A 15,813-nucleotide genomic window follows, 5' to 3' on the forward strand; every position below is an offset into this window, starting at 1 on the left:
GGAACAAACCAGAGATAGATAGGTAGGACCTGTTTAAACCTCTTTCCTTTTTCATATATCTTCAAGTCCGTCAATGGCTTCAACAAGCATGGCCACTGAGTCAAGTAAAGCATTAATGGTAACACGAAGTACTCGATCTGAAGCTGCTGAATAGTCGGCTACAAGAATGGGGCCTTCCAGACTTAGTATACGAGTCACTTGGTCCGGTCGTAGTTCTTTATCAGGAAGCAAGCTCTGAAGAACAACATTGGCATGGGGTTCCGAATCAAACGGGATTTTCAATGTTCTATTTTAAATGGGTTGTTTAGTTTATATCAAAAAAAAAAAAAAAAAAAATTGACTTATAGTTTTTTTTTTTTTTTTTTTTTAAACTTACAATTTATAAGGCAGCTGCTGTGACATTTGGGTATAGTTATGGTGGTTGTGTATATACCCAAAAGCAAATTTTAATGATGATAATAATAATAATAATAATAATAATAATAATAATAATAATAATAGATTTGATAAGTTTTTTTTTTTTTTTTTTTTTTTAAAAAAAAAAAAACTTAACGTAATTACATTTTAATTTAACTATACATAAAGGCGGCATTTTGATAAAACGATAGCATGGGGTTTTCACCTGCACGAGTAGTTGTCGCATCAAGCTCAGCCCATTGCTCAAGGAAATCACGATGAGACGCTCTATTGATAAGTTTGTTACACACTTTGCGATATAACATACTTGCCATTTCAAAGTCTGTGGGAAACAAAATATCAAAATACCCTTGCAATACCATATAAGTTGGCACAGGTACCATCTTACCATCCAAAACTGTTTGCACTACAGGAGCACAATAGCCAGGACTGGCATCTGGGAGATGAGTAAAATCAGAAGTCAGTAGACGATGCTCGGGGAAATATCGCCGCAGAATATCTAAAAATTCAAGGTACCTCGTGGGGATATATTCTGGGGGGGACAAATTCTCACGGAATGGCCAAAGCATGTTTTTCAAACGTCGGTATGCCTTGGGTTGAGCCAATGGGTGGAACCCAAGAGGTGAAGTAACTGGGTTAGGAAGACCCCCAAGCTCATCTCGGAGTCGCAAAAAGCGCTCAGCTACAGGATCAAGATCCGCAGAGTAAACTTCAGTAAAATCACCGTTGCCGTCCACAACAACATACCCTTGATACGGTCTACTTGTTTCATTGTCGTAACGAATCACATCATGAGCAAAATTATCAAAAACCTCAAGGGCAATGAAAAAACATGGTTCTGGGACCTCTGCAGTCCACTCAAAAATTGACTTGTTGATGATTTCAACCTTGTCTTGATGTCCTGTAGCAGCTGCTCGGCTACCCAAACTTTCATTTTGTTTGCTAGCAAGGTTCCCTGAAATTTCAATGATTTTATAACGGGTTCGTTCATAAACTTCTGGTCTTGTTTTACGGATAAAGTCCATAATGTTGACCATTAATGTACCATTACCACCACCCATTTCATAAATGGTCAAGTCGGCATATGGGTAAAGAGAAAGCATATAATTAACCAAAAGATACCGCGCAAGAGCCTCACCATAGTGTGGTCTAAAGAGTTCAGTTGGGGTATGCCATAATTGGGTGTTGCGTTCCTTGTCTTCGTATCGTTTATATTCACCAGTCCACTTGTCCATAAAGTCATCTACATCTTTGATTTCATGATAGTCAAAGGGTTTTTCCGGAGTAAAAATACGGACTTCTTTAGAAAAGTAACCATATCGAGGGTGATAAAGCGAGTCATCAATAAAGTCACGAGTCAAGAGTCTGGCATTGCGTGGGCGCTCAGCATTGCGCGCCTGGCGCTTTGCTGTGAGTAGGGGGAGGCGCTCAAAAGTCTCACGGTTGAGATCTGTTGTATACGAGTACATATCTGGGGTGACTGTATAGTCATGTCGGAATTCTGTAGCGGCTGTTGGTCTAGCCTGAGGCTTAGCCTGGGGCTTAGCTTGAGGTTTTGCCTGAGGTTTTGTAGCGAATCGTCTAAAAAAGACTCTTGACATTTGGGAAGTGATGATGGTGTTGATAATAATGATAATAATGATAATAATGATAATAAAGATTGAAATTGTTGGTGACTATTGAAATAAAAAACTTTTCACTGGCTAGCAGACAACGACAACAACACACTGATAAAAAAAAAAAAAAAAAAAAAAAAAACCCACCAAAAAAAAAAAAAACAAGAAAAATAAATTTAAATTTACAATAACCATAACCATAACCATAACCATGATTAACTACTACAACTCAATTAATCAACAGCAATTATCCCCCACTGTACATAAGCACAAATAGGGCCAGATTCATAATATGGTTTACCTGAAATTCGAATAAGAGTTCCTGGAGAAATTTCTTGATTTTTCTGGTGGGTTATTTTTTTTGCAACATCAAGAAGAAGTACTGGAGTATCTGATTCTTCAAAAATCACACGCCAAGACCTTCTGTTAAGTTTGATAGATTGTTTGATTGTAAAGATATCTTTAGACTTTTCCAAGATATCAGTAGGGACAATGACATCAAATATATTTTGTGCATGTAATTCACGAAGCATTTGGCGGTCACAGCGTGATTGAGTTTCAAGTGGAGTTTCTGGGGCTGTTAGCTGGGCATGTTTTGATTCTGTGGCATGGACAATGTCAGAAACAGCAGCATGGATATAGTCTGAGAGACCTAGAGGGACGTGTCCTGACCATGATTTTTTAGGAGAAGGAGAGTGAAAGAGAGAGGAAGAGGAAGAGGAAGAAGATACTGATAATGATAATGAAGATGAAGATGAAGATGAAGATGAAGAAGAAGAAGAAGAAGAGATGGGAAGTTTTGATGTAGGTTGTAGTATCTTATCAGTTGGTTTAAAAATTGGAAGTTTCTTGGAACTAATTAAAATATTTTGCTTTTGTTGAAAGATTGGGGACGATGATTGTTTTAGATATTTATTTGTATTGTTATGGGAAGTTTTATGATCTTTAAAGACTCGATTATTTTGATTAGTTTGATTAGTTTGATTAGTTTGATTAGCTTGATTAGTTTGATTAGTTTGATTAGTTTGATTAGTTTGATTAGTTTGATTAGTTTGATTAGTTTGATTAGTTTGATTAGTTTGATTAGTTTGATTAGTTTGGGGTTGTTTTGTAATGTTGGAGGTGGTTATAATATTTACTATTTTTGGAGATGAAGAAGAAGAAGAAGAAAAAGAAGATAATGATGATGGATCTACAAAAACAGGCAATTGTTTATTTATGGAATATCTAGAAGTTGATCTTTTTCCTGGAGGTTTTAAAGTAGAATTAGAATTAGAATTAGAATTAGAAGTAGAAGTAGAAGTAGAATTAGAATTAGATGTTGATTCTTTTTCTCTAAAGATCGGGGTTGATGAACGAAATGGTTGTTGATTTGCCATTTCGATCGATTTTAGTTGATTTTAGTTGATTTGATTTATATTTTTTGATTTATATTTTTTGATTTACTTTAATTTAATCTATATATATATATATATATTATATTACACTTTTTTGTTACAATATTTTTTTTGAGGCTCTTCTTGTGTGTTTATATATTTATATATATATATATATTTTTTTTTTATTTGATTTGATTTGAAAATTAAAAAGCATGACGTTTTACTTTTTTTAGGAATTTTTAAGGGAAAAAAAAAAAAAAAAAAAAAAAAACTGCCATTCCCCTAAAAATAACTTTTTTTTTTTTTTTTTTTTTTTTTTTTTCAAAACCACCAAAAAAAAAAAAAAAAATTAAAAACAACAACAACAACAACAACCCCTCCCATCATTTATCCCCCTTCTATTTATTATTATTTAATATTATTATAATTATATTACTACTCCTTCCCCCCAAAAAAAAAAAAAAAAAAACTAAATATTTATTTTTTTTTTTTTTTATTTTTTATATTTAAATACTTAACACATACATTTTATTTAAAATAATAATAATAAAAACAACTACTACTACTACTACTACTACTACCTCCACCACCACCACCACTACCACCAACCAAACCAACCAAACCAACTTTTCCAAAAACAAAATAAAATTCTTATTTTTTTTTTTTTTTTTTTTTTTAAAAATAACAAAAAAAAAAACTACAAATAACTTTGATACTTGTAAAATCTAAATAACCCCCTTCTCTATCTAATTAGAAAGCCGCCATGTCTGCGCTCTCATCTGATTTAGTTGCGGTGGCTACTCCAGACTCAGCTCTGGTATCTTCTTCTTCAAATTCAAATTCAAATTCAATTTTATCGCGCGACTCTTATTCTCCAGCGTTACATTCAACAATAATAACAAAAAGAATAAAAGCACAGCCAATACAACAACAACAACAACAACAACAATATCATCACCACAATGTTAACCAGTTTAACAAGCATCAACAACAACAACATATAATAATGATGAACCATAACTCTCAAAAGATTTTGCAGCAATTGCCAATAGGCTCTATTCCTGCCTCTCCAGCACACTCTCCATCAAGACCAGCCCTTAGTCTTAACACAGCTACCATAAACCAGCAAGTCTCTCATCTTCATCATCAACAACAACAACAACAACAACAACAACAACATCTTCATCCTCATCATCATCAACATCAACATCAACATTCTCGTACAGGTCCTATTGTTCCAGCATGTAATCGACCAAACCAGCAAAATACTTGCCAACATAATAATAATACCATTCTTCACCAAAATCACCAACATCACCAACATCACCAACATCACCAACTTCATCAACAACATCAACACAACCACCACCATGCTCATTCTTACAGTGGCCTGCCTTCTCCTGAAACTTTTTACACTCCAGCAGAACCAGTCCAACCAGCTTTTTCTTCTTTTTCTGCTAGTAGACCTTCTCAGGCTTCTCGTGCAGTAAACTTTTCACGTCCTTCTCCTTTCCACAATAATAATAATAATAATAATAATAATAATACATCTTCCTCTCATATTGACCAGCAGCATTCTCCTATAGACGTGGTTCCTTCCTCATCTTCTTCCTCCTCATCTTCTTCTTCTTCATCATCATCTTTTAACTCTTCTTCGAACTCATCTTCTAACTCTTCTTCTACTTCTTCAAACATAAACTCATGTCCAATGAACCCACCTCCAAAACTTCGTGGTCCTCAGGACTCGTACCATCGTCGGTTTTCACTTCGTAAACCTGAGGATGCTACAATTACCACAAATAGTTCTAATACTGTTGTTGCTTCAGCTGCTATTGCTGCTATTGCTGCTATTGCTGCTATCCCTGACAATACACTTACAACTACTTTAGACTCTGGACCTTACCGATCCATATCTGTTTCTCCTCAAACTTCCAATTCTGCAATCACCCTGGCTCAAGATTCTACTGGAACTCTACCTCCATCTTCAACCTCTTCTATTACTACAACTTTATCATCACTACCCCCTGAAGCCGTGCAGGTCTCGGCTGACCGCCACAAAAGTATGGCTGTAGTGACTGATGGTAGACCCCTAGATGGTGATGATGATGATGATGATGATGATGAAGGCAACTCCAACAGCAATAAAAACAACAACAACAACAACAACAACAACAACAACAATAATAATAATAATAATAATAATAATAATAATAATAATAATAATAATAATAATAATAATAATAACAATAACAACAACAACAACAACACCAACAACAACAACAGTAATAATAATAATAATAATAATAATAATAATAATAACAACACCAACAACAGTAATAATAATAATAATAATAATGGTAACAACAACAATAGTAATAATAACACCAGCAACAATAACGACAAGCCAAAACGCCAACCAAAATATTGCTTCAAGTGCAAACAACCAATCCCAGGCCATTTTGTGCGTGCTTTAGGTTGCATTTACCACATGGAATGCTTTTGTTGCTACGATTGCGGGAAACAATGTTCTGCAAAATTCTTCCCCGTTGAGGCTCCTGTGGAAATTCCAGAAACAAATAACCTCATCCCCCTCTGCGAACATGATTATTTTGGAAGACAAGATCTACTCTGTTGTGTATGCGATGGTGCTCTCCGCGGGTCTTACATTACCGCATTGGGCAAGAAGTATCATGTCGAACATTTTACCTGTTCTCTCTGCTCAACTGTTTTTGGAAATGATGACAGTTATTATGAGCATGAAAATAGCATTTACTGTCGTTACCACTATTCTACTCTCTATGCTGCAAAGTGTGAGGGTTGCAAAACTGCAATTCTCAAACAATTTGTAGAACTTTTCAGAGGTGGTCGTGAACAACAATGGCACCCAGAATGTTATATGATTAACAAGTTTTGGAATGTAATGATTTCCCCCACACGTCTCCATGTTTACGATAATCAAGACTCTAAGGAACCTCTTGATAATGAGCCTCCCAAATCCCCAAACCCTGAAACCCGCGAGTTGGTTTTACAAACTGAACAAGATGCTGAACGTAAGGCTTTCCATATTTGGTCTGTGCTCTGTGGGTATGAAGAAGCTACAGCAGCATGCATTTCTGATATGCTTCAATTTGCAACCTCTTCAAGATATAATGATGCTCTGCTAGCCACTGCACGACTTGTGGCTAAGATTGAAGTGTTACTTTCTGCAATTGACATTTTAATTGCTCATGTCGATCCACTGCTTAGTGCTCTGAGAAGCATAGACGAGTCACTTCCTGAAGAATTGGCTGATGAAGATCCAGAGTTTTTAAACCTGATTGAGTCGGTGCGTAATGCTGGCTTTACTCAGCTTTATAAGGAGCCCAAAACTTTGTGCAAAAAAGTGGTGAGCTTCATGTCTCTTTTATCCAAGAGTAGAGACCGCAGCGTTAAAACATCTGGAATTTCACATGAACTCTTGGACTCTGTCACCAGTATGGCACATTACTTGAAGCTCCTCATTCGATACGGATTGTCCAACTCTTTACGATATGATCGGGCTTTCCCTCCAGGAAATTTGGTGGCGATTTTCCTCGACAAGGTGGCTACACATGATCAAATTCCTGCAAACCCCTTGGAAACGCTGTCCATTTCTGGAAAGGCTAATGACAAGTGTCTAGCGTGTGAAGACTCTACAGAAGACGATTGTGCAGTTTTGGACGATAATAAGCTGTGGCATTTAGACTGTTTGGCTTGCAGTAAGTGTCATAAGCCCCTGGGTTCATGCGTCAAGGATGCGCGCTACCTTACAAAGGAAAAGGTGGTTGTATGCACAAGTTGTTTAAAGCCTGATGAGGAATCGTTGGACAACTTTGTGGTGGTGACTAAGCTTAACCAGTTTATTTACTTGGTTAAGATTGCCTTGGCTAGGTTGAGACTGGTTCTCAAATCGTATGACAAGCGTGATGCTAATAAAGCTGCTGCTGCTGCCGCTGCTGCTGCTGCTGCTGCTAATGTTACTGCTCCTCCACCTCTTCGCATTCAAGATTCACGACCAGTTATGAGTCCTCGACGTTCTTCCAACTCTGTTCCTTTGGTTTCTACAAGTTCATCATCATCATCTTCAAAGGGCAAGTCATCTAAAACTGGCAATACTGTTACTTCTACCTCTACTACTGCTGTTCCTCCACCTGCAGATAATTACATGACTACACTAAAGGACATTCGCAAGCTGCGATCAACTCGGCTAAGCCAACGGCTTTCTGAATCTTCCCGACGCGCACGCAGATCGCGCATTTTGGATATCCCCGATGGTGAACATGGGTTACTTGGGAAGAATGATTCGTCTACTTCTTTGCCTGGTCCTCAGCAGCAATCCCCACAGCAACTAGTTAAGATGCACAATCAAGGAATTCCTTCAAGAGTTCCTGAAGCAAAAGAAGACAATATTTTGGAAAATGTACCAATGGAATCGTCTCCACCTAGCAGTTTCTCTAAAAGCCGTGGACGTAAGTTTAGTTCAGGTAGCCGGCGGCGACGGTTAATGATTGAAGAAGATCCCATCAACAGAGAATACACTCAGTTGGATCGCACCACTGATTTGCTCAAGAGTGAAAAATCGCTGATTCTTGATGATATCCCTCGTATTGTGGCTGCCGAGCAGGCACGCGAGTTGCGACCTAATGCATACCGTCATCGACGACAAGACATGAATACGGATGAAGATGTTCCTGTACAGGATGTTCATGAAAAGAAGCCTGTGACTGAAAAGTTTATGTCAGACTTGACACCAGAGGAACTGTTTATTGTTCGACACATTGCAGTTTCACAGTTGCACCCTCTTGTTTCTACATGGTATACGCTGGAAGAGCTGTGCGATGTTATTGGAGTGCGCAAGGCGCCTAGCCTTTGGGACAAGTTTAATAAAGCGTTTAGTCTGAATGACCGATCTGCTGCAGACGACAAGCGGCGGCCACGCAAGACTGGTGTGTTTGGTGTTTCGCTAGAGCAGCAAGTTGAGCAGTATGGAGTTGATTCGATTTTTGGGGTTGGTCCCAATCCATTGCGGATTCCAGCATTTGTGGATGAATGCATTTCGGCGATGCGACAAATGGATATGAGTGTTGAGGGTGTTTTCCGGAAAAATGGTAATATTCGACGATCGAAGGAACTTGCGACAATGGTGGATAATAACCCAGATTATGCTGGGCTGTTTACTGACGAAAATCCGATTCAGTTGGCGGCACTGTTTAAGCGGTACTTGAGAGAGCTTCCTGACTCGCTAATGACATTTAAACTGCAGAAGCTGTGGGTGAATTCACAAGAGATTGTTGATGTTGAAGAGCGGGTCCGGGTGATGCACTTGGGATGTTGCATTCTTCCTGGAGCACACCGAGATGTGATGGAGGTGCTTTTTTACTTTTTGTTTTGGACTGCTTCGTTTTCACATATTGACGAAGAGTCTGGGTCAAAGATGGACATTCATAACTTGTCTACTGTGATTACGCCTAATATTTTGTATACGCGGAAGCGAGAGAATGGGCAGACAGACTCATCTGAAGGATACTTTTTGTCGATTGAAGCAGTCAATACACTTATTCGGGAGTATGATCGGTTTGCCAAGGTGCCTGCCGAGGTGCTTGATATTCTTCATGGAGAGTTTGGGATGAATGAAGAGAGTGGAAATAGCACTGGGGGTATTGGAGGTGGAGCTACTACTACGACTAGTGTTGGGAATTTACCTTCAAAGGAGATTTTTGCACGAATCGAACAATACCGGACAAGTCAAGGCAGTGCAATGCCGGTCTCGAGTGCAGTTGTGACTGTGGCAAGAGAGGGACCTGCAGGGACTGATGGCGGACTAGTTGCTGTACAGCAGACAGTTAGTAGCAGCAATAATGGAACGAGTGCTGAAGATGGCAATAGTGATGAGGCAAAATGATGATGATGATGATGATCAAGAAAAAAAAAAAAAAAAAAAAAAAAAGAAACCTTGGATTATACATGATAAAAAAAAAGAGAAAAGAAAAAAAAAATAAACTAATGTTTTGTACTTTTAATACTATAATTATAATAATGATAATAATGATAATAATGATAATAATGATAATAATGATAATAATGATAATAATGATAATAATGATAATAATGATAATAATGATAATAATGATAATAATGATAATAATGATAATAATGATAATAATGATAATAATAATAATAATAATAATAATAATAATAATAATAATAATAATAATAATAATAATAATAATAATAATAATAATAATAATAATAATAATAATAATAATAATAATAATAATAATAATAATAATAATAATAATAATAATAATAATAATAATAATAATAATAATAATAATAATAATAATAATAATAATAATAATAATAATAATAATAATAATAATAACTAAATTAACTTGTAGCTATAGAATGCTTTTTGCGTTTAGAAGAAGAGGAATGGAGAGATGCACTGGCTAGTTCTAGAGTGGGTGGCCCGCCATATATTGTGAGTCTTGACGGGTTATCTGGCAAATCTTTATAATTTCGATTTCGATTTCGATTTCGATTTCCCAAGTCGTCATCATCATTCTCATCATCATACTTATCATCCCCATTATCATTATATTTTCGGTCTTCATATTCTTCTTCATGATGTTCTTTATTACGTTTATGATTTCCTTCCTCTTCCTCTTCTTCCTCTTCCTCTTCTTCTTCTTCATAATTATGTCGTCGTCGCTTAGGACTTTTATGATTTTCATTATGATCAGGTGTAGGCGGTCGTCGAACTAATGACCGTGCAAGAACTGTAGAAGCTAATCGGGTCTCATGACCAACACGCATACTACCATGCCGTGCAAGCATGGTCCGTAGCCAGTCGTCTGAAGAAATAGAAACTCCAGAAGAATTACTTGTGGTTGTACCTGAGGCTGCTCCTGTGGCAGGTAAGTCAGTAGGTGGAGATGCCGGGGTTGTGAGCGCCGCCAGCGACGCGTCAGGGTTCGGGGTAGTTGTGTTTATAGAGATGGCATTAGGTTGGGTATTATTATTGGCTGTATTAGTAGTGGCTGTAGCCGTAGCTGTAGCTGTTGTTGTTGTTGTAGTAGTAGAAGAAGTAGCATTTGTATTTGTATTTGTATTAGTAGTATTCTGTAGGGTATTTGTGGAAGAAGAATCTTCGTTAGATGCAGAAGGTTCTTTGCAAAGCTTATTGGCTTGCTGTGGATCTGCGTTACTTGAGGCTCCATGAGCTACTGCACGAATAGTAGCTGCCGCACTTCCTTTTGCCCAATCTACAAGTGCCACAAATCCAGCCACGCACGAGTCTCGTTGTCTTTCAGCAGTAACATGAGTAAGCCATTCTGCTCGTTTTGCAGCATCTGGTTCTTCATTGACATTAGCTTTAAGTCTTTTCCGTTCTGCATCTCGGTAAAAATCGGGAGCTGCATCAGAAAGATCAAGAGTCACATAGGGATGAACAGAACCTGTTGTTTGAAAAGCCTGAGCTAAGTCTGGAATAGCAACGAGAGAACGACCTGCAAGAGATGCAAATGTAGTAGACTCTGTGGCTAATAAAAGTAAATGACGACGAACAAGGTCTGTGGCAGTATCTAGGACTGTGGGAGGGCATCGCTCAATACCAGCTGCACGAAATATCTGAGCAGTTGCGATACGTAGGAGAGCGAAAAAAAAGTCGGACTCAGAGGTTGTTGGTTTGGAGTCCATTTGGGTTGGATTGTTGGAAGGCCGAGTTTTTTTTTTTTTGGAGGTTTGGTAAGGAATTAATTTTTTTTTTTTTTAATTTATTTAATTTAAAATTCAAATTTAAATTTAAATTTAAATAAAAAATTTATTTTAACTTATTTTAAAATTAATTAAAATTAAAATTAAAATAAGTTAAAATAATTTTGATGGTTTAAAGAAGGAGTGTTACCCTGTCTTTAGAAAGCCAAGTAAGTATAAACACTCTGGCGTTTTAAAAAAAAGGCTTCGGGGCTTTCCTACCACCTACACAATACTTTAAATACCAACACATAAACAAACATATAACATCAACAACATAAACAACATTAATAACATTAATAACATTACCAAAAATCCCCACCATGTTTGAAATGTCGCTATACGCCGTCAAGGCATTTCTGATTCTGGACAATGAGGGCAAGCGCGTGTTTGCCAAGTATTACCGAGCCCCACACGATTCTAGTGCCATTGCGCCGGTTGGCAAGACAGCTGCAGCCTCGGAACCCAAGAGCGAGACTGGTCCACACCATCAAACAACCACTGATCTTGCTCAGGTTGTGAAGGAGCAGCGAACGTTTGAGCAAGGATTATTTAAGAAGACTTATAAGCAGGGTGCTGATGTTGTACTGTATGAGGATTGTGTGGTTGCATACAAACAAGTTGCTGATGTGACATTGTATGTTGTTGGGAATGGTGTTGATGAGAATGAAGTTTTGTTGTATCAGGCACTGGCTGGAATTCATGATGCACTTGCACACTTGGTTCGGGTGGCAGTTGATAAGCGAGCGTTATTGGAGAATTATGATTTGTTGTCACTTGTTGTGGATGAAGCTATTGACTCTGGGGTTGTGTTGGAGGTTAATCCTGCAGTTTTGGAATCGCGGGTATCTAGGGCTCCTACAGCTGAGGCAACAAGTTTGTCTAACATTGAGTTATCTGAACAGGGACTTTTGAGTGCATATCAGTTTGCACGTGGCAAGTTATCTGAGCGGTTACGAGCGCAGTTTCAGTAGATTAGAATTGAATGGGATAAATTGAATTGAATTGAGTTGAATTTTATATTGTATTGTATTGTATTGTATTGTTTAAGGGAAAAAAAAAAAAAAAAAGAAAGAAAGAAAGAAATAATTTGAAATTTGAATATTTGAATATCTGAATATCTGAATATTTGAGGTTTTTGTAAGTGTTGCCTAAAAGGGAATATTCAAGTCATGTGATATTTTAGTTTTTTTTTTTATAAAAAAAAAAGAGTTTGCAGGGGGAGGAATAAAAGAAGACTTTGTTTTGGACCATACAGTAGTAGCAAAAGCTGAATCAGAATCAGACTCAGAATCAACAGCAGCAGCAGCAGCAGCAGCAGCAGCAGCAACGGCAGCAGTAATTATTGAAGTGTATCGAATTTAAGGGAATCCTTAGATTTTTTTATTGGAAAGAAAAACTAAGTGAGTTTTTTATTTGTTTGTTTGTTTGTTTGATGAATGAATGAAAGAATGAATGAATGAATGAAAGAATGAAAGATGAGTAGCTGGGGGGTGCAAGACAAAAAAAAAATTAAAATGAATGAATAAATGAATAAATGAAGAAGGGTTGAGATTGAATATATTTGATTTTAAAGAAAGGGCTTTTACTATTGAAGATATTTGATATTTGATATTTGATTTACAGATAAGGGGAAGGGGGGATTTTATTTTTTTACTATTGAAGAGATTTGATTGAAAATTAGGGATGGGCTCTTTTTTTTTTCTATTTATTTATTTATTATGAGGGAAAGATTTTGGGGGATATTCCTATACAAATGGATGGATAGATAAATGAATTAATGGATGGTTGGATGGTTGGTTGGATGAATGGATAGATGGATAGATGGATAGAGTTGCTGCTGGTTTGATTATGGAAGGAATGGGGGCCATTTGGAAAAAAAAAAAAAAAAAAAAAGGAAAACATGAAGGGAAATAAATGATCAATCAATCAATCACTCAATCAATCTAATGAAAACATTTTACAAAAGAAGGGATCAATCTATCTATCAATCAATAAATCAATACATGGTCTAGAGTCATCATATCAAAAAAAAAAAAAAATTTTTTTTGAAGAGACCCTTTCTATTTTTTTGTTCCATTTCATACTCTTTTGCTAAACCAAATCAACTACTATTTTACTATTTATTATTACTACTACTATTACTATTACTATTATTATTATTATTATTATTATTATTATTATTATTATTATTATTATTTTAATTAATACCATTTTTTTTCTATGGTCTCTGATTGATTGACTAACTAACTAACTTTTTAATTTTAGATACCATCAATTATTATTATTATCATTTTTTATTATTATTATTATCATCATGTGTATGTTTTTTATTTATTTATTTTTTTATCATTAATAATCTAGTTGATATATATATTTTATTTCATTTCATTTTATATTTCATTTTAAGATTTCATTTTATATACTAACATTTGGTTGTCTGTTGTTGTTTTTTTTTTTTTAATAGCTACGTATCGCCACCACGGCTCTGACCGCTCCTATCGCAGAGTAAGTTTTTTATGATTTTTTTTTTTTTTTTTTTTTTTATTTATGAATTTTTTTATTTTAAAAAGTTACCCGGCTATTGTGAGATTTTATTTATTTTTTTTATTCACTACCACCATTATTAAAAATAAAAAAATAAATTGGAAAGCCCTAACCCACATAACCAACCAACCGTCTACTTACCTTATTGGCGCCACCATCTCTATTACCACCATTACCACCACCACCACCACCACCACCAAAACAACTACAACTATTACAACTATCATTACAACCACCAAAAAAAAAAAAAAAATAAAATAAAATAAAATAAAAAAAAAAAATTCTCACGCACCACCACCAATTTTTTTTAAAAGAAAAACTCTTCTTTTAACCAACCAACCAACCCAACTAACAACAAACCTTCCCCGTTTTTGTTTTTTGTTTTTTGTTTTTTAGTCACCAAGACGGCGCTCAAGATCATTCTCGCCAGACGATTCTCGTAGTAGATCTTATAACGACTACCATCAAGGCGATAGATTTAGTAGACGTTTCAAGGAAGATTCTTCATCATCATCATCCTATTACAATAATAATAATAATAACAACAACATGTCATCTCAACAATCTTCTTCCTCTCAAGACCGCCGCGTCTACGTTGGTAACCTCGCCTACAATGTCAAGTGGGGCGAACTTAAAGACTTTATGAGACAAGGTATGTCTAATTCTATTATTATTATTTTTATTATTATTTTAATAATATTCATTAACTAACATTTTTATTTTCTTTCTTTCTCTTTTACAGCCGGTGAAGTCATCAACGCTGATGTTCTTACCCTCCCTAATGGCAAATCCAAGGGTTGCGGTATTGTTGAATATGCTACCCCTCAAGAAGCAAAACGCGCCATTGAAGTCCTCTCCAACCAATCAATCAATGGCAGATCCATCTTTGTTCGTGAAGATAGAGAATCTGAAAATAAGGCTCCTGCTGCCCGCCCCTCTTATGGCCATGACCGACGTTCCCATTTGGCCTCTTCCTCTTCAGTCTCTTCTTCCTCAGCTTCTTCCTCAGAACCAACCCAGGTCTATGTTTCAAACATTCCCTTTTCTGTCACTTGGAAAGAACTTAAGAGCTTGTTTCAAATTGCAGGTGCCGTTCTTCATGCAGATGTCTTTCAATCCCAGGGTCGCTCAAAGGGTACTGGTGTCGTCCTCTTTGACACTGCAGCTGATGCTGACAATGCAATTGCCCGTCTCAATGGTTACGAGTTTAATGGAAGACCCCTTGAGGTCCGTCTCGACCGTTTCTACCGTCCTGGTGCAAGACCTGGATCCCGTCCTTACCCCCCTCGCTCCTCAGACCACCACCACCACAATAATAATAACAACAACAACAACCCAAGTGGCAACTCCCTGCTGCCCCACCACTCTTCCTCCTCCTCACCTCCCTCCTCCTCCTCTTCAGGGTTTGCCAACTACAATGGCCCTGTCAAGCGCAGCCCCTTTACAGATGGTGTTTCGGGTAATGGCCAGGTCAATGACACCATTTTTGTCTCCAACTTGCCTTGGGCTACCACCGACCAAGACCTTGTTGAACTTTTCCAGTCTGTAGCCTCTGTGTCACGTGCTGAGATTCAGCTTGAGCCCAGTGGTCGCTCTGCAGGCTCTGGTGTTGTTCAGTTTGATACCCCTGCCTCAGCCCATATTGCTATTGAAAAGCTTAATGGTTATGTCTATGGCAATAGACCCTTGGTCATTTCCTTTGCAACTTACCCAGACTCTACTTCCTCTGCTGCTACCACTGCTGCAGGCAATGGCTCTTCTGTAGTCACTCCAGTCGCAACTCCCTCGGCTCCTGCCAGTGTTGTTTCTGCACCCTCAACAAATGGCTTTGCTGGTGAGCCCGTTGACACTGTCATTCCTGATGCCTCTCCTGTTGCTACTTCAGCTCCTGAGTCTTAGGATTGATTGATCTTTATGTTGTGTGTTTGTGTGTGTGAATATATATATATATATATACGTGATGCTCTTGTTGTTTTATATAATTTGAAGAAGAAGAAAAAAAAATTTCCCAATCATTAATCTATTTATAAATATTTATTTATATTCTTTCTTTATTTCTCAATTTCTCAATTTCTTGCTTT

The 15,813-nt window shown here is 36.9% G+C and overlaps 7 protein-coding genes across 7 annotated transcripts; 3 read left to right on the forward strand and 4 right to left on the reverse strand.

Annotated features, from left to right (window-relative positions):
- Positions 1-51: 51 nt before the first annotated feature.
- On the reverse strand, positions 52-402 carry SAPINGB_P006237 (uncharacterized protein; the record flags this gene model as incomplete). The annotated part of the gene is made up of 2 exons (XM_032000948.1): positions 52-286; positions 377-402. The coding sequence occupies 2 exons, from the start codon at positions 400-402 to the stop codon at positions 52-54; spliced, it is 261 nt and encodes an 86-aa protein (XP_031856839.1).
- A 167-nt stretch (positions 403-569) lies between these two features.
- SAPINGB_P006238 (uncharacterized protein) lies at positions 570-2,018 on the reverse strand (the record flags this gene model as incomplete). The annotated part of the gene is made up of 1 exon (XM_032000949.1): positions 570-2,018. One exon carries the CDS (start codon positions 2,016-2,018, stop codon positions 570-572), a length of 1,449 nt encoding a protein of 482 aa, XP_031856840.1.
- A 248-nt stretch (positions 2,019-2,266) lies between these two features.
- SAPINGB_P006239 (uncharacterized protein) lies at positions 2,267-3,412 on the reverse strand (the record flags this gene model as incomplete). The annotated part of the gene is made up of 1 exon (XM_032000950.1): positions 2,267-3,412. The coding sequence occupies one exon, from the start codon at positions 3,410-3,412 to the stop codon at positions 2,267-2,269; it is 1,146 nt and encodes a 381-aa protein (XP_031856841.1).
- Positions 3,413-4,418: 1,006 nt separating this feature from the next.
- SAPINGB_P006240 (uncharacterized protein) lies at positions 4,419-9,332 on the forward strand (the record flags this gene model as incomplete). The annotated part of the gene is made up of 2 exons (XM_032000951.1): positions 4,419-5,508; positions 5,887-9,332. The coding sequence occupies 2 exons, from the start codon at positions 4,419-4,421 to the stop codon at positions 9,330-9,332; spliced, it is 4,536 nt and encodes a 1,511-aa protein (XP_031856842.1).
- A 485-nt stretch (positions 9,333-9,817) lies between these two features.
- SAPINGB_P006241 (uncharacterized protein) lies at positions 9,818-11,128 on the reverse strand (the record flags this gene model as incomplete). Its single annotated transcript, XM_032000952.1, has 1 exon — positions 9,818-11,128. One exon carries the CDS (start codon positions 11,126-11,128, stop codon positions 9,818-9,820), a length of 1,311 nt encoding a protein of 436 aa, XP_031856843.1.
- A 380-nt stretch (positions 11,129-11,508) lies between these two features.
- Positions 11,509-12,159, forward strand: SAPINGB_P006242 (uncharacterized protein; the record flags this gene model as incomplete). Its single annotated transcript, XM_032000953.1, has 1 exon — positions 11,509-12,159. One exon carries the CDS (start codon positions 11,509-11,511, stop codon positions 12,157-12,159), a length of 651 nt encoding a protein of 216 aa, XP_031856844.1.
- Positions 12,160-13,502: 1,343 nt separating this feature from the next.
- On the forward strand, positions 13,503-15,631 carry SAPINGB_P006243 (uncharacterized protein; the record flags this gene model as incomplete). Its single annotated transcript, XM_032000954.1, has 4 exons — positions 13,503-13,506; positions 13,653-13,693; positions 14,129-14,384; positions 14,475-15,631. The coding sequence occupies 4 exons, from the start codon at positions 13,503-13,505 to the stop codon at positions 15,629-15,631; spliced, it is 1,458 nt and encodes a 485-aa protein (XP_031856845.1).
- Between the last annotated feature and the right edge of the window lie 182 nt (positions 15,632-15,813).

This window comes from Magnusiomyces paraingens (assembly GCF_902498895.1).
Source record: "Magnusiomyces paraingens strain CBS 517.90 genome assembly, contig: contig5, whole genome shotgun sequence".
NCBI classification, from domain to species: domain Eukaryota; kingdom Fungi; phylum Ascomycota; class Dipodascomycetes; order Dipodascales; family Dipodascaceae; genus Magnusiomyces; species Magnusiomyces paraingens.